Below are 18,091 nucleotides of genomic sequence, written 5' to 3' on the forward strand. Positions count from 1 at the left end.
TGGCAGTGTGGATATATATATACATATGCTTGTATGAAAATGTTTCTTGTGTGCGTTGTGTTTTAATAGCTGTGAAGAACATCAACACATGTTCTGTGGAATAGCATGCTAGGACTCATTCACCATACTATAAATCATTCAAGAAGCTTGCATTAAGAAAACAAATGGGGGCACTTTTCATTTTCCAAATTCCTATTGACTTTAACCTCAGTGACAATCAGTTAGGGTGGCTGGGCCTCGGGGTCTCACGGAGGCTGTGACCTGCGCTGCGTCTGTCCTTTTCAAGACGGATGAGGCATTGAGTGCTCCCACAGTCTAATTCAACATGACAGACCAGTGAGATGGACACTGGGAGAGGAAGAATAAAGGAAAATAAGTGAACAGAAAATGAAATGACAGTGAAGATGAAAGCGAGGTATGTTCTTAGTGTGCAGACGTGTCCAGTAATGACAATAATAAAATCCTATTACTGGTGAGCTTGGGCTGACTGAAGGAAGTTCATGTAGACTCTAATGGAAATAAGAGGAGATATGCATGCTGGATCCTACATCGTTCAAATGGGTAATTTTATTCAAATGTCTCACATCAACATCATTACAATTATTCATGTTATGACTAAAATGGAAGTGTAATTATAATTTGATATACAACATATATTGGTTAGAAAATATATTCCTGCTTATTTTTTACTTATTTAACAACAAAAAGAATAATTTCTATACAAAAGGTGTAAGCATCATTTACAATTTTCCACACTTTATCTAAAGCTTGCGATGGATTGGTTGAACCTCCAAAACAGTATGTTTATAGGTTAAAGAACATACATGTGCTGTGGTCTTTAATGGCCACTGAGACACAACAATAAGTGCACACAGGGAATTCGCTTAAAAACAACAAAAGTCAAATGTCAAAATATGTAAATCAAGACTGTGTTTATGTGCGCTGTGGTAATATTTGATCTAGTAGCCATTCTTGTATAAAAGCATGTTCCTGTGAACACTGTGTCCAAAGCAAACACTAAATCCTCTGTCTTCATGTAAACTAGTTTTTTGCCCTAAACAGTGATGACCTCCACTTGTATATTAAACTTCAAATATGTCCTGATTAGCTGTGATTGTCACGTCACATGCCATTTTTAAAAAATAATTTCAGTGGATGGAAACCTTTCTAATCCTGTCTGCTTTTAAGCACAGTGTAAAAGACCTGTTAACACCAAGAATGAGAACTATAATAATAATAACTATTTTAGCATCCACATGTCCATAACTTTCTGTTTATTATAAGCGCACACTGCAGATATGTTGTCCGCAGCTTTAAATGCTTAAGCTCTTTAACGTCCAGTGGATTCTGATCGGCTGTCAATGCCAATCAATCACCAGCTGAAAATTTTTTATGATTGCAGTTATGTTGTCCTCTGTATGTAATATACCATATGTGTAAATCATACAGATGGAAGGACACTCTTAAAAATAAAGGTTCTTTACAGGCATCCATGGAACCTTTCAAATGCAAAAAGGTTCTTTATAGTTAAAAAAGGTTATATCGATTTGTTAAATTTTCTTCAAAATGGTTCTTTTAGGAACTGTTCACTGAAAGGTTTGTTGGGGAACCAAACATGGTTCTTCTATGGCATCACTGCAAAAACATCCTTCTATTTTTAAGAGAGTATGTATTAAAGTATGTTTTACAAGAAAATACTTACAGTCTGTCTACTCTCTACTAAAAATGCCCATTCTATTCAAAGTGTAACTTGCCATTTTTTATAAATACGAAAGGTACCTTCTACGACATTTTTGTCTGTACTTGTGGTGTGGACTTCACTGTTTTCATAGCATTAAAACTATTATTAAAACTTTATAGTTATCATCCTTGGTGGGAACAGCTTTTAAGTGTACAAGCAGGGGATGGTTTTGTCTTCAGTTCACAATAGGTAATCTTTATTTGAGCATAATTTGAGTTATCCACAGAATCAAATGATGCAAAATGTGAGTTAATGCCAAGCAACAACACAAAACCTACATACTGTTTATCTTTCATTTTAAATGTACATAGATTAAAATAGCCAGCCATATGTGGCCTTCTCTGTCTGTCTGTGTACAGTCCGTTCACTCTGTCTAATCCGTGCTTGTCTACATGACACTGGAGCCCATGCATTAAAAACAGCAATGCAGGACAAAGTCAGTTGTGGTCAGGACTCTCATTCTCCCTCGTCTTTCTTCGCCATCTCAGAAGTCCATGGATATGGAGCGTTGTCCCGGGTCCACCACGGTGGTGGTGTTGTTGCTACGAGCACTGCCATGGTTTCGGATGGTAATGCTCCCGCATCCGCTTCCGATGCTGCCCGCGGCCCCTCCTACGCTCCCACCCCTCACGTAGATTTCACAGGGGATCTCCTCCATCACACGGTCCTCGATCACCTGCTCGGCGCAGTCGTGAGTCTGTTTGTAGCCGTAGCAGCTCTTCTTGTAGGTGCCGGTGCTGCTGCTATTAAAGGTCTTCATTGGAGGCGGTTTGGAGAAATCGTTGTGGTAAGAGAGCTCCATCGAGCTGAGCGTGGTGCGGCTCTGCTTTGTGCTGCTGCCTGAGGAGGCCTGGGTGCCACAGTGGTGCTCGTGGATGCACCGGGACATGGTGGAGGAGCGCCGCAGCTTATGGTAGCCGTCCAGCTCATCCGACAGCTCGGCCAGGTCTGACGACAGCTCCTTGTCACGGAGGGAAAACAGCTCATAGTTGGGGGGATCAAAGACCTCCTGGAAGCCGCCTTTGTTAAAGACCGCCGGACGACGGGCCACTACTTTCTTACGGGGTTGCTTCATTTGCACCAGGATGGAGATGATGAGCAAGACCAGAACCACACCAGCAGAGATGCCGATTACCGTGCCGTGCGCTTTTGTGATTTGGTGAAAGAGTCCCTTGGACTTTCTCTCTGAGGGTGGAGAAACAAAGTGCTTTCAGTCGAACTTTAAAACATAAAGAGACATTCAAACATAATTTTAATAGTCATCTAGTAATAAAGCATATTTAAAAGCACATAGAAGCCACAAAAGATGGACAGGGAAAATAATAATATATAGAATATGTTTTGAACTTGATAATTGATAGTTACAACAATAAAAACAGAGACCAGTTCAATTTGTGAACAAAAAGACTCCGTTTAAGTCAGTATAATTTACATTTATGCATTTAGCAGATTGTTTTATCCATAGGGACTTACAAGAGAGGAGCATAAGCAATTCATCACAGAGCCAACAATATTCACAATGCCACATTTATTAGAAGGCTAGCTTAAAAAAAAAACACCTAAAGCGGAGGAGAAATACAGAAAAGACAAACAAAAGGTTTTTGCTAGTGCATTGGTTTAGGGTTAAGATGCACATTCGTAGTTAAAAAGTGTATAAATTAGCATTTTTCTTACAAAATGACTGATCGTTTTACTAAATAAGAAACTGCAATTTGGACCTTCTACCTGTTGGCCACCATTAAAGTCCATTTTATGTAGACAAATTCCTGGAATGTTTCAAAAACATCAATTACTTTTTGACTGAAGAAAGAAAGACATGAACATCTTAGATGACAGTCAATAAACAATATCAATAATAATATATATATACGTATATATATATATATATATATATATATATATATATATATATATATATATATATATATTTTTTTTTTTTTTCAAAGATTTGAGCAAGGATGCATTAAATTAAAGTGTTAAGACATTTCTTATGATACAAAATATTTCTTTTTCAAATAATTAATTTTATATCATCAAAGAATCCTGAAAAATATGAAACATGACAGCAAATCAGCATATTATAATGATTTCTGAAGGATCATGTGACACTGAGCACATTTACCAGTAAGCTTATATCAGCTTATTAAATATCAGCTTATTAAAATAACCAGGTTTCCTGTTTACATGCACGTCAGTAACCTGACAATGTCAGTAAGCTGCGTTTACTTGAATTTATTAATAAAGCATAGTGTAGCATGAGTTCTGGCAGGTCATGTTAGTCAAGCTCGCATCAGCTGACTCCTATAGGGATGTGACACCAATCACAGCACTCACAGAAGGTCCTTCAGTTTTATCATCAGCTTCATGTTGCTCAGTAGCTAATTACCCTCCTCCATCCTTCTTGAATCAGACTACTTTAAAAATGTTCCATTAATTTACGGAATCTAATGATATCTGCAATACATTTATGTTGGTTCTGTTCTGTTTACCCTGGGGGGTTATCGCTGCTCTCCCTGCTCTCATCCATGCTAGACTGCATGGATGCACAGAGAGCTCTTGCCAGAACAGAACCTTACTGCTAATACAAACTGTATGTTAACGGTCAGTCATCTTTGACTATAGTGGTCCTGACAGAAATCAGGTTAATTCCCTTTAGTGACAACAAAATATAATAATTTGTGTAGCTGACTCTGAGTATTCCATATGTTTGTCAGTTGTGATGTTAAAGCTAAAGCTTGCAACATGTCAGCGTGAAACTTACAGCTTAAATGATCTTCTCATGCAGTTATAAATGCAGCAGTGCATTTCACCCAGTGAAATTAGGGTAAGAGGCAAAAAACTACCGGTGTCGACCAGTTTATGCTTACTCTGTTAATGACATTACTCCGATAAAAGAAAATGGGTTACATGCTCAGTGAAGACTGGAGATGACCAGTACTAGCTTTGCCATCACAGGAATAAAAAAAAGATGACATATATAAATGTAAAACAGTTATTTCAAATGTACTTTATTATTGCAGCATTGGAGAGCATTTAAAAAAATAAATAATAATAAAATAAAACCTTATTGACCTCAAACTTTTGGTTGTGTGTATATTCAAAAATACATTTGGAATAATCCAAATTATATTTAAAAAAGAAATTAAACAACAACACTAAAACCTGTTACAAAAACAGAATGGTTTTGTTCAAAGAATAGCATTTTAACCCCAAACCGAGGTTCCTGCTGCAGGTGAGGAAGCTGGTGTTTCTGCAGTAACTCACCCTTGCAGTGGTTCTCATCCCACGGGTAAACGCAGTTCTGAACGCCGTTGCACACCAGTGAGTTGTTGATGCACATGTTGCTATGACAGAAAAAGGTGCTGCTGGAGCATGGAGCTGAAAAACAGACCAGACAGAGAAAATTAAATCTCTTAAAAACAGGGCAACCCCCATTCTTTCTTCTCATAGCAGGCCGTCTGCAGATTCGTGCGCCTCATGCCTGTGCCACAGGCGGTGTAGCGGGTTTTGAGCACAACACTATAAATCACATCTAACAGCCATCACACAGCCCATCTGGCCAAGTTGCCATGAAGCTCTTGACTGAACGTACGCTTAGCATGCTAGTCAGAGAGGAGGGTAACGAAGAATGGGAAGCGAGGGAGAGGGGGAGATAAGCTTGTAATTGAAGGTGAGTGCTGATCTCTGGGGATGAATCCTTCAGGCTGACACTCTTTTCCTCATTGCATCTTCCCCTTTCAGCTGCACAGCCTCATCCCTTGGTCTCCATTTTATGCCAAAACCCAAGCATCCTCCTTATAACTGCTGCGCCAGAGCTTGAGTGAGGAGGGAAAATCTCATCCCGTTTATACGGACTAAGTGCTTCTGACAGAGGATTGAAGAGGTCGTAACTTTCATTTCCTGGCAACGGCTCCCTGCTCCCACTATACTGTGCTCATTTCCAAAATTGTTAGACATTTCTTGCCTTCCGACAGTGGTCACTGATGGCTGCCAAAGTCACACAACATCCCCTGGTACATAATCGCTCATCAGAGGAATGGGGTGAGACCACAAGTGTATTAGTTAGAAAAGAAACATTAAGGGTGATGATCCAGAGCAGGATTTACAGTAAAAATTACTTTACAGTACATTTACAGTGAGGACAGTAAGAATTAATGCTAATACTGCTTTACTACTAAATTAATACTTTCATTCTGCAATAATGCATTTAATGATAGTAAAGCCATTTTTACAAACAATTTTCAATCTTTTTTTTCTTTCAATACATCAAAGAATCCTATAAAATGTGTCACAGTTTCTTAGAATATTAAGAAGCACAATTTTAAGAAATGTTTCTTAAGCAGCAAATCAGCACGGTTTCTGAAGGATCAGGTGATCAGATCTGTCATCACATAAATATGTAATAATCCTTCATAATTCATGTATGTTTTTCATATGAATCCTTGGCGAGCATAAAAGACTCCTTTCAAAAACATTATGCGATCTTAGTGAGCCCAAACGTTTGAATGGCAGTGTATCTGTGGCATTAGACCAGAGAAAACTCAAATGTGAATGCGTGTTATCGATTATAATTGGTGTGCATTCTGATGGTAAAGGACAAATCTTCTGTAGTGCTCAGAGTGTATGTTAAGTTTTGAAACACAGTGGAAAATAAAGTGAAATTGTTGCTCTTTGCCAAGATGGTGGTGAAGGCATTAAATGATCCAACTAATAAAAACCCAACTTGGCTGTGTCAGTCTATTCACAGCGCTGCAAAGCAGTTTTACGAACCCAGCCATGAAAATCATTTGCATTTGCCACTGCCACTGCATTTGCACTCTAAGCAAGATTAATATTCAGATGGAGTTGACATTGAATGCTGCAATTAATTCCTCTGATTATTCTGGCATTTATTAAAAGTATTGCAAAGTAGAGCAAAAATATCCATTTGCTTCATGGTAATTTTCTGCAATTTGCATTCAACCTTTAAACACCAACTGTGCTGCAAAGCAAAGTGGAAAGAAAATGTGATATATCATTCATACCAAAACATCTAACTCATGAAATAAAGCTTAATTTAGTGTTTTCTTTCTTTTCAACGGGTGCAGATAACTTCCAATTTTCCATCAAGACTCATGCATTAGCATGAAGCTTGGGGGAGTAATTGGCTTTTTGATATCACTGCTTTCTACAGAGATAAATTTTATTAACTCCGCAGTCCTTAAATGGTCAGTTTTTAAATAAACGCCAGCTTGTTTAAGTCAGCTCCCATGGATCATAGCGTATTTCAGTCAATTATTAAACATCTTTTTTTTCAGACATTTCAAGCAACGTTTGTGATAAACTTGGATGCTTGAAAAGAGCTGATTTCAAAGTACGCGTTAAAATGTAAATGTTGACAGTTAACAATATTTCATCCCAGTGCGTGTAACAGTTAAACAGAGATGTACAGTACAACAGCATTTTCTCGCATCATATTAAGTTGTTATGTAAATGGCTTTTAATTTGAATGAAATTTGGCACATTATAACCTAGGGATCTGTTTTCGTGCTGTTTTCATACTATGGTTAACCTCCTGGACAGGCAGACTCTGCCTAAAGCACATTATAAAATGAAATATAAATGATGTTTCTACCCAGCCTGCTGGCTTTAGCTCTTTTTTTTTTTTTTTTTTTTTGCTAGCTGACTTGGCACAGACTTCTCCAAAGGTCACATCCATCCATACTTACTTCCTAGCACTATGAAAGCCCCTGATTTTCCCATGAAATATTCTTTTCACTGCTTCTCAATTCAATGATACAAGCAGCTGCTGATAATCTTCAATGTGGTTTATTGATCTGTATATTTGTCTATGTTATTCTGTACTCTTGAACGTTAAGAACGTCTTATACTCACGATCTACAAACGAGGTGAAGAGCATGCGGAAACGGCTGAGTCTGCTGCTCTCGTCGGCCCACATGCGCACAACGCCCACGCCGGTATCCAGCATCACGTCATTGGCCACCGTGCTGCAGAACTTCGCTTTCAGGTTCTCGATGGCACTGCTGCCATCATAGACGGCCACAAAGTTCTTCTTGCACTCATTTGAGTGCTCCATCTGGTACTCCAGGAAGCGGAGGTATATCTGCAGGGATGAACCGACCTTTAGCAAATGCATCAGCTAGATTCTGCAAAATGCTGACTCGAACAGGAAAAGAAAGAATAAAGCAATTTGCAAAAAAGGAATTTCGAGCAGTATGGGAAATACTGCTGCAGTTTGCTCTGACACAAACTGAACTGTCCTGATCTATGGGGACTGCTTACTAAGATTAACAACAACAAAAATAAGCTCCTAGCTATGTTTTCTTTAAGACACAGGCACAAAAGATCACAAAAAAAGTTGTCCCTCACAACTCTGACTTATCTTCATGCTTTGTAATCATTCACTCCACGGCCAGGTTCTTTAGGGAGTTTTTTTAGCCTGCTAAGTGTTCCGGTCTGCTTAGCGCAGGTGAGTGTATAATCCCCGGGCCATCTTAATGCCGTTTTCTCCCCTTAGTCTTATTCCTTGTACATGCTGATTCGGCTCTACCGCCGTTTCTGCATCACTGGCCTAATTCTTGCTGCTGCTGCATTGCTAATTTGAGCTCTCGAAAAGTTTTCTCAGCAGACAAAGGGTCAGGAGGGCCCGATGGCCTCCTGTGGTCCCATCAGCCCCTGGTTTTAGGTGCTCATATATCTGCTCGTGGCAGAAGAGCAGGATCATCTCATTTGATGAACCGTGCAAGTAAAGGAGAATAGAAGAGGGTCACCTTGGAATGCGGAGGGGCACGGATGGTCCAGATGCAGTCCAAAGCATCTCCATTTTTGATCCTATCCTCTTCTTCCACCTGACTGGAGCGGATGACTCCGTCTGTACCACTAATCTCAAACTGGCAATCTGCCGGAGAAAAAGGTGGAAGCGGGAAAATACAGGGAAGAGGGAAATAAGGCAAAGAGAAAACCTAAAGTGGCAGTAGCTGAAAGAAAGCAGTGACTGCAAATGGAGGGTTTTTAGAGAAAACAGAAACGGAAAGTCCGACCAGAGACAGAGTCAGATCAACAGAGAGAGGGAGGAGTGGAAGATGTCAGTGGCAGATAGCCTGCAGCCTGCCGCAGAGAATACAAAGCACTTGAGATGGAATTGAAGTGGGGGGTGAAAATATTGAGGGGCTTACCTGGAATTGGATTTAGCAATCCACCGACGTGCAAATGAAAATCTGGGTCTGAAATGATAAGACAGATATCGCATTACCCAGATAGCACACGCTGGAAATCCCATGCTCTGAAAGTGCATCAAAATCCAGTTTAAGAGAGCCGTGGGTGCTGCGGTGCAAAGTTCTGCCGTTTGATCTAATAAACAGCATTGAGTGTTTGTCTTATTTGACCTAAAGCACACAGAACACCTGAAAGTCTTAAAGCTACTGCATCTGAACAGGATTTGGCCCAGAATTGTACTGCCTGAAAATAAAAGAAATCAAGTTGAAGTATTTGCATTCAAAGTATATGGAGAGCATAACAACAACAGTAAGCTTGCGTGAACATTTCCTACACTGTAAAAATGTTCACTTAAAAAAATTTGCTTCATGTGGTAATCTCTAAATAAATAGATTTTAAATAACAAATTTCAAATTAAAATAACATTAATGAATCAACCTAAACGCATTCAATTATACCAACAAAAGTAATTTCAAAGATTAGATCAGATGTAAATAGCTTCTTAAGGTAACAACTACAGTTTTCCACTATTTAGTGTATAACAGTGGCCATAAATGATCAAATTGTTATCAGAAATTGCCATTGAAGATTATTACAAAATTGTTATGAAATCTAATTAACATAAAAAAGGTGGTCCCATTTTTATGCAAAGGTAATTAATTTAACGGAATGAAATCCAATAACCAAAAGCTTAAATCACTGGATTCTGTCAAACTGACTGAATACAAACTCCTGTTTGTGCACAACATGCATCAAGTCAGACAGACAGACAAGCAATGCTGCAATGTTAAACAGGCAAGCAAGGACTCTACAGCATCAAGGCCCTCTTTAAATTCAGAATGCATTTATAAGCAAATGCAGTGTCAGGGTTACCTGCTATAAAAGTGTATTTGACACGGAAACCTAAGCCTTCAAGCTCCTCGTCGCTAGTGAATTTGATCCACATGAAGCGGCCCGTGGAGGTGACCACGCCTGGACTCTTTGGCCCACACAAGCGATCAATTAGAGGGGAGAAACCAAAGGGACCATCCCTTATCTCAATATGGTCGAAGCGGCACTCGAAGGAAGGCTCGATATAGTACGTTTTGTCAAAGGTCAGCTGAATTCTCTGCCGAGGGAGAGCTGCAGGAGAGAGGGAATCGAGAATGAAAGAGCAAACATTGTATTTAGTTTAGAAGTGTACAGTATGTGACACTGTAACCTGTGCTGGAGGAAGACATTGTCTGTTCTGCAGGACGCCTTCCAGAAATTGAGCTAACACAATGATACTACATTGTAAAATTATAATATGCCAGTCAAACACAGACTCTCGTGCTAAAACACACACAAAGGGAAATTTATAAAAATGAACAATATAGATTTAAATCCACATTTCATCCAGTGTCCACATTATGAACAGACAGTCTACTACAAATGAAGATGAATTCTCTTTCATAACCTTGTTGAAAGAACATGATAGATCATTATACTGCAATGCACATCTCATTTGAATTCATTTTGATTTGTTAATACAAATAGAGGGATATTCACAGCAATCTACAATTTGTGTTGTACATAAATACACAAACATGTAGTACAACTAAATGTTGAATTTAGGTCACCTGCTCGAGGCACAACAACCACAATCATATCAGTCCCCGAGACAAATAACCAATGTCACTGTTGATTTAGGTTTGTTTGGCTGTATTTGCTGCTGCTTGCATTAAAACCACATACTCTGCATATTCTACAGTTACTTATCAAGAAAAATAGCTTCTTTCTGTTCTACATATACAGGCATGCAAATGAATATGCACAGGATTTCTACTATCCATTCAGTTTAATACGTTTCTAAGGTAAATTAATGTCACTTAGGCAACTGGGTAATGTGGAAACTCCGTCGCGTGCAAGTATTTGTTAAAATGTTCACTATGTCTACATTATCTTGATGGTCTGAAATGACAATCACATTCATATGCACATGTTGAAAGGACTGAAATGTGGTTAGCCACATTTATTATTTCAACAAATATAAATTAAAACAGAAAGAAATGCTTATATGTAGTTTAAAAACCTGATTTGAAAAAGTAGATATTTCTTTCTTTCCCTCAAAAGACACGCATCTGTCACAATGTATTTGAATGCATGTAAATTTGCTTCGCCCACAGGGGGCGCTCTTGCACTGCTTCAAATACTGTTATGCCAGAGCCAGAACAAAACTGTCATTCACACTTGTAGTGTTTTACTAAGATGCACCAGCAGATATGATGCTGTTTAGAGTATATAATTAATGTTGGATATACCATAATGATAAAGAGAAGAGTTCTTACGTACCTGGAGGCTAAATATAACACTTCTATATTAGGAAACACTGTTAACTTGAGGCAGACATCAATCATGCTGTCATTAACAGTTACTGTCAGTTTGACATCTAACAGCTGAAGAACAGCCGGAGAGACTTCTTCCATTTGCTTTTAGGGAGGTTACCTTCTAGGATGTACACACACTCCTTGTTGGGCGGATAGGAGTTAGGATAGTTTGGAGATGTAAACAGGCCTCCATTGATATTCCGGGTCCACTGGCCGCACTGCTCAGCGTTAGACAGAGATTCACCCGCATTCTGCGTCTCTGTGAGAACAGACAGATGAAGGGGGATAAAGGAAACAGGAATTATTTTTTTGCAGATTGTGACAGTCATCAGCAGCTGATCATAGAGTCCCAAACTGATTTTATTTACTATATATATGATATATTTATTTTTAGCTTACAAAGAAATACAAAACCAAATATTTCAACCCTAGATCTGCTTGTCTGATCGAAAGTAGCATTTCTTTTGAATTTTTAATGAGTTAAAAACTCTACATTTACTGGCCAGTTTATCCACACAGAAACTGAAAGCAAAAAGTGCTGCGTGGAAACCCTCTGCAAGTGCCCAGAGCAAAAATGTGTATAGATAGGACTGTCACAGTTGACAATTCAGATATGAGTGTGATAATGTGTGAGTCATACCTTTAATTTTCTGCGCCAGGGCAAATCCCTCTTCTATTACAACGAGGAGAACCCAGGCTGGAAACAAAAGTGAGCAAGAGCATGTCAAATGTGTGCAGACAAAAATAAGCACGTGATATCACATTCTAGCTACAATCGTGTCCTTCACTCGACACAATGTTCAGGACACCTGTATACAAGACTGGGAAATACTGTATCGGCACTGCAAAATGACCACACCGCAAATGACTGGGATTCTTAAGTACAAGAATACAGCACAGAATCGGACTGATCCAGTCTACTACCAGCACTGATTCATAGTGCAGAGACAAAGGCCATGGGCACTGTGGGGCACATTGATCACACCAAACTCCTCTATTACTCTCCAAGCCCCGCATCTGGACAGGAATAAATCTGTCAGACTGATCGAACGCTGAAGATCCTTGTCATGTCAAAACAACTCTTGCACTTGACGCCCATCTCTGACACAAGGCCAGATGCCCAAAGATTCCCTGCCTCGAAAATGAATAATTAAATGACAAAGTATCATACACCGCCACAGTGCTGATTTAATTATGATGCAATATTAATTTATTTCCTTGTGGGTTGTGTGAAAATTAATTATCTAGACAGCAAAATAAAGCAATGAACGGTCTCAAGGGTGTTTATAGTGTTGGTCACGGAATTGGCAGGAAATTGGTATTTATTTTCAGGCCAATCAGTTGCTATTCATTCAGTATGTTAAGACACAGCTGAAGTATCAAGTGCAGCGTGCATCTGCTTACATTCTGGTACACTTTTTACAGCCAGTGTGCAAACAAAATCAAAAAGACCCGATGTCCAGGGCTCTCGGAAGCAGAAGTTGTCGTAGATTGGTAAACTGCTATGGGCTAGTGGCGAACAGCAGAATTTAGCAAATATGGTGGGAGAAAATCACGTGTTTCTGTGACTTTCTAAACAGAGAGAGATTGATTATAGAATTTTAGAAAGGAGATGTCAAATTTATCATCACCTCCCAGAGTTACAATGTTAATAACAGTGGAAACCCATCAAAGTCTGTCCAACTTTCTTTCAAGTTTTCTGTTTAAGCTTATTTATAAATATCTATTATATATTTCTGATTACTATTTTATAATATGCATAACATGGAAATTATATGTATATAAAAAAAGCTTGGGCTGAACCTCAACAGTCTGTGTTTACCTTGACCTGAAATAATACAACATCAGAATTCATTTACTAAAATGCATGTTTGTCAAAGAAAAGTCAAAGGCAGCAATCTCCATGTGATGAAACGCCGCTCACGCTAAAGAAGGAACCCTATGTCTTGAAGAGATGAAGAGATGTCAGACAAACTCACATAAAAGATGAACCCAAGAGCTCTCCGGGGATCCTTTATCTTGTGTGATATGAGATCAACAAAAAATGTTTTTAAATAGCCCACAACTTGTATATAGGCTAAAGACACATGAAAAAAATCGAACATAATTAAACTGAGTTTTGTCCTTAAAATAAAGATGTCAACAGTGGCTCCAGATCTCACATAGATCAGATTTTCTGCATGAATTATCTCGACTGCTGTCTGGTTTCAGATGAACACACATCTGGGATGAGCCCCATGGGACGAAGCGTTAAAATGTTATGAAGCGTTTGAGCAATGTGTTCATCCAAAAACCCAAACAAATTTCACTACTGGGGGGAAAAAAAAAAAAACTTTATTATAGCTTTATTATACCTTTAATTGACCAAAGAGATCGACTAGCTATTTTCCACTGAACTGTAGAGCTTATTGTCATTTAAATTTAATTGCAGCACTTCACTGTATTTAAAGTTAATTAAAACAGGTGACAGTTTGCCTGCAGCTTATTACTGTGAACTGTAAATGCTTCAAAAGAATTACTCATACTGGTGTTAATTTCTTCACGTCTCCATTTCTTTACAAAAACTGATTTCTTTAGTTTGTGATTTCGACATTCTCTAAGACCACACTCGCATTAAGCCAAGTAGAAATAATAAACGCAGTTCGATTAATCGTCACAGTAGAGTACAATCTCATGGCAAGATCACCAATGCTTTGGTTGTAATTCAAATGTGCAATAGAGCAGTTGATAGAGTAAAATTTCGCCATCATCATCTTCTTTCCCATTCATTCAAATCCTAGAATTTATTTTAGAGCTTGATCTTCTTTCCTTACCTTAATTCACAAAGACATATGGCTATATATTTTATATTTTACGTTTGCCTTTTGGTCTCACCAATTCGAAACAGTGAACATAATATAAATAAAAATACATATTTTTGTGAATATTAAATATTTTAATTATGTATATATGTATGTATGTATGTATGTATATATATATATATATATATATATATATATATATATATATATATATATATATATATATATATAACCTTCATTGCTATAAAAAGCGTTACCACGTTTTATCTCGTTTGCATGGTCAGAATTAATTAGCTAACTGGGAGTTGAATATAGGAAAATGATCTCAATACACATTGAAAATGATTTCAGTGTACATTTACAGAAACCTCGATGACGCGGTTCATCAGGAGAGCAGCTCGCGCTCCAGATGTGGCACGCCGGAGCTGTCACTTCAGCACTCGCGCGCCGCTTCTGCAAATGCCACGCGCTCACGCGGCGAACTTGTAAGAGACGCTGCAGAAATCTAATGCAACTAGCCGTTTGTTCTGTGACTATACAGCCTTTAACGTCGAAATGGCCATTTTTGATGATTAACAAGTAACACAATACATTTTCCGTCATACAAATGAACAATGGTTTAATAAAAATGAAGTAAATAACGAATATAAATGTATTTACCAGAAATGGCACATGCTAGACATAGCTAATAAATGAAAGCACACCTGTAGGTGGCGACGCCACGGTTAGCCCCGAAAACTGTTACGACTCTTCTTACGACTCTATGAATGTTGAGCTGTATTTGTTTTGTTGCAGCAACGTCCGTATAGAGCCAAACCGCGCTCTGTTGTCAGACACGCAAAAAATAAATAAAAATAAAATAAATTATTCCAAAGTAAGAAATGTTGGTTGAAACTCACCTTTGTGCATTTCCTTTCGTTGTGAATTACCGCTGCTTCCACCTTGGTGAGCTCTGTAGACGAGCTTTATCTTTCCATTTTACCTGACCTACAAATCCCAACTTTTCTTCGATCTCGTTAATCCCATTCCTCAAACTTGAAAGACACCACTGTATTCCTCACAGAGAACACGCACCTCAAGTCCGCCTGACAGGTTGTAAATGACTGAGTTAATAATCCTTTTGAGAAATGCGCTTTGTAAATCCACATGCAGTCCGGGGAGAGACGCGCGTCTGCGGGAGTCTCGGGCTGAACTGAGGTGATCGCTCTAAACGAGGCTCATTTGAGCTTTGGGCGCTGCTCGCTTGAATGAGCAGCCTGTGCGCATGCGCACTTCACGAGAGTACGACGCGGTCAAGTTAAGGTGACGTGATTTGTATCGTGAAGTGTATTGATTTATTCTTTCTTGAAGAGTGGAGTAATTTACTGTAAAGCAGGCTGATTTTTTTGATTAGGTAAGATGTAGGCAAACAACAGCCTCCAGCCATTCTTTTAAATCATGTGACGACTGTCTAGTGATATCACACATTCCTCTCCATTATTTCATGAACCTTGTAAAATAGAAATGCAGTTTTTTTTCAGGGTACAAGACGTGATGAACTCATTGCAGATGACTATCTTCTGACTCATATCTTCTGGAGATGTATCCTAACTGTAAGTGAATTTCAGATCAACCGAAAACACAAAGGTAAAGCATTTGGTCATGTTTATTTTCAATACAACATTCCAAAAGACATCTACTGACAAACAGCATTTAAACGCAACCAAAACATTCTGAGAGTGATTCATTAATAATTAAAACAGAGCACAGATGCACAGCATGTTAGAACCAATATGCACCTGACCAGAAACAATTAGTGAAAGCCATCTGCAATAATTGCATGCCAGTTAACATGCAGGTCTAGTATGCAGCTGTATTATTGTGGTTTGTAATTTGATTTTGCCTTTGATAGTGAAATCACCTAATGTGCATATGGTGCACCATAACAACACCATTTTTAAAGATAAAAGAGATTAGCATATAAATCAATGCATGGTTCTGAGCACCTGTCAGATATATACAGCTAGGAAACAAAACCCTTCACACTGAACATTCTTCAGCAGCACGTTATTAATTTCCAGTGATTTAAGAACAAGTAAAATAAATAAATATCCACTTAGAAATCAAGGAAAAGTACCTAAAGGCATTAGTGACAATGGAAAAACAACCCAGAGTTTAAGTATTCATAACAGTGCCTTACAATAGGAAAGAAGACAGACACAAAGGGAATTACTAGAATGCAAACAGAAGAGAGTGCATGCAGAAACAACAACCCGCTTTATGTTGACTTCCTCTATAATGTTGATATCCAGTGTCAAGTTAATGAATCAAAACAAAGAACTCTGGGGAATCATTTGGATGTGGTTGGCACTGAGTGTTGAGAGTTAATGCAATACTTTATTGTGAAACAATGATGCCATTTTTTATGACTCGATTCAGCTAAATGCCTATTCAAATCAGTTTGCAGAGGACACCTTTGTTTACAGGGGGCCTCATATAGTGCTTAAATTCAAAGTGTTTATTTAGTAAAGAGTTTCAGTGATGTGAAAGAACTATCACGCAGTCACATTCATAGACACAGAGGTTGACGATTCATTAAGTCCTTCAAAACACACAACAGAAAACTTGAAACAAAACAAGAAAAAAATTACTGGTTCTGTTTCTGCATACCTGACTTTTACCAGTCACTTTAACAATACAGAAAAATAACGTTTAAAATAACATATTTATCCCAAACCAAAGTACAAAAATGGCATGAAATACTCTTATCTCTTCTCAATGTGCAAACATCATTATGCGTTTAGGATCATGTAAACAAGCTTGACAGAAACTACCTCTTCTCTTAAGAAGTCAACAGATCCACAGAGACATCACTGTTCAAAATAGTCATATTAAGATGGATTATTAAATGCATAAAAATGCTCCAGTGTGGAAAAAGAGTAAAAATAAATACACCACTGAAATGAAAGACCCAATCTTCTCAGTGTTTAACCACAACGCTCTCTCTGGTTCCTCACATGGCATCGAAATGGAAGCGATGGGCCTCCTGTCTCTTCTCCCGGTCATCTGCTTTCTGTAACACGCAAACAATCAAAGTTTGCATTATGCTGTAATGTCACGGTCCTGAGTGCAGAAGCGTCTCGCACGTTAACCGTGCCAGTGAGTTGAATGCAAACACAATACAATAGTGTTTGATACACAGTGAGAGGAAAAGGACAGATAGAAAGAGAGAGACAGACAGACAGAGAACCCATTACACACACAATGGCACACTTAACAACGACGAAATACCTCTGTGTGTGATCACAGATAGAGCCAACACCAGACACTTGCTGCCCGAGACTGATAATAACACACACTGCCGAGCCTGGAAAGCGAGTGTGTGTGTGTCTGTGTGTGTGCATGCGCTCAGTGATTATCCTGTCTCGGCGATGGCAAAAACGATGTCTATTCTCAGCTAGTATGAGTGACTCACGCACCGGGTCCCTCTGTGAAACACTTGTGAATTGGATCTCCTGTTCTATAAGGGCCACTTATAAGGATGTATTTTTAGCTTTAGGCGTGTCGTTTCCCACCTAGTAACTGTGGAAGAGACGTCGGTCATAAGCAAAATGGCAAATCAGTTAAGAAGGAAAAAAAATGCTATGTGCCAGACAGATATAAGAAGGGATTATTTTCCTTTTCAAAAGGACTTTATATCTCACAGACCATGCAAAAAGAGCCCGAGGCTTTGACTGAGCGCTGTCAAGCCCTACACTATCTGCTCAGGAGCATCCAGATGATATCTATTCACAAGATATACTGCTATATGTCGGATTTTTCCACATGATACGGTGCCAAGTCACATCAACTTCACTATTCGCCGACTTTCATTGCCATAATTGAGGGTTGTAGTGAAAAATACATACCTACGGGTTCATCTTCATTTCAGGTCCATGTTAATGTGTTTAGTGAGTCACAGGCCAGTCACAGACTCATTGATTACTCTGTCATGAGTGCTCGACTTA

At 38.7% G+C, this 18,091-nt stretch overlaps 2 protein-coding genes across 3 annotated transcripts in view; both read right to left on the bottom strand.

The window, feature by feature from the left end:
• Positions 1 to 538: 538 nt before the first annotated feature.
• On the bottom strand, positions 539 to 15,343 carry LOC127961046 (neuropilin and tolloid-like protein 2). Its single transcript, XM_052559974.1, has 9 exons — positions 15,005 to 15,343; positions 11,945 to 12,001; positions 11,423 to 11,563; positions 9,830 to 10,078; positions 8,917 to 8,964; positions 8,512 to 8,639; positions 7,616 to 7,844; positions 5,006 to 5,119; positions 539 to 2,926 (listed from the first exon to the last, which is right to left on the bottom strand). The coding sequence occupies exons 1-9, from the start codon at positions 15,012 to 15,014 to the stop codon at positions 2,226 to 2,228; spliced, it is 1,677 nt and encodes a 558-aa protein (XP_052415934.1). The 5' UTR covers positions 15,015 to 15,343; the 3' UTR covers positions 539 to 2,225.
• Positions 15,344 to 15,732: 389 nt separating this feature from the next.
• The window catches only part of LOC127961860 (T-cell immunomodulatory protein-like), a 129,565-nt gene continuing 127,206 nt past the window's right edge, over positions 15,733 to 18,091 (bottom strand). For both annotated transcript variants that reach the window (XM_052561133.1, XM_052561134.1), the window contains exon 18: positions 15,733 to 17,157. In XM_052561133.1, coding sequence (XP_052417093.1) covers positions 17,098 to 17,157 — 60 coding nt within the window. In that variant the 3' untranslated portion in view covers positions 15,733 to 17,097. The remainder of the gene's footprint in view (positions 17,158 to 18,091) is intronic.

The sequence above is a fragment of the Carassius gibelio genome, chromosome B7 (assembly GCF_023724105.1).
Source record: "Carassius gibelio isolate Cgi1373 ecotype wild population from Czech Republic chromosome B7, carGib1.2-hapl.c, whole genome shotgun sequence".
Classification (NCBI taxonomy): domain Eukaryota; kingdom Metazoa; phylum Chordata; class Actinopteri; order Cypriniformes; family Cyprinidae; genus Carassius; species Carassius gibelio.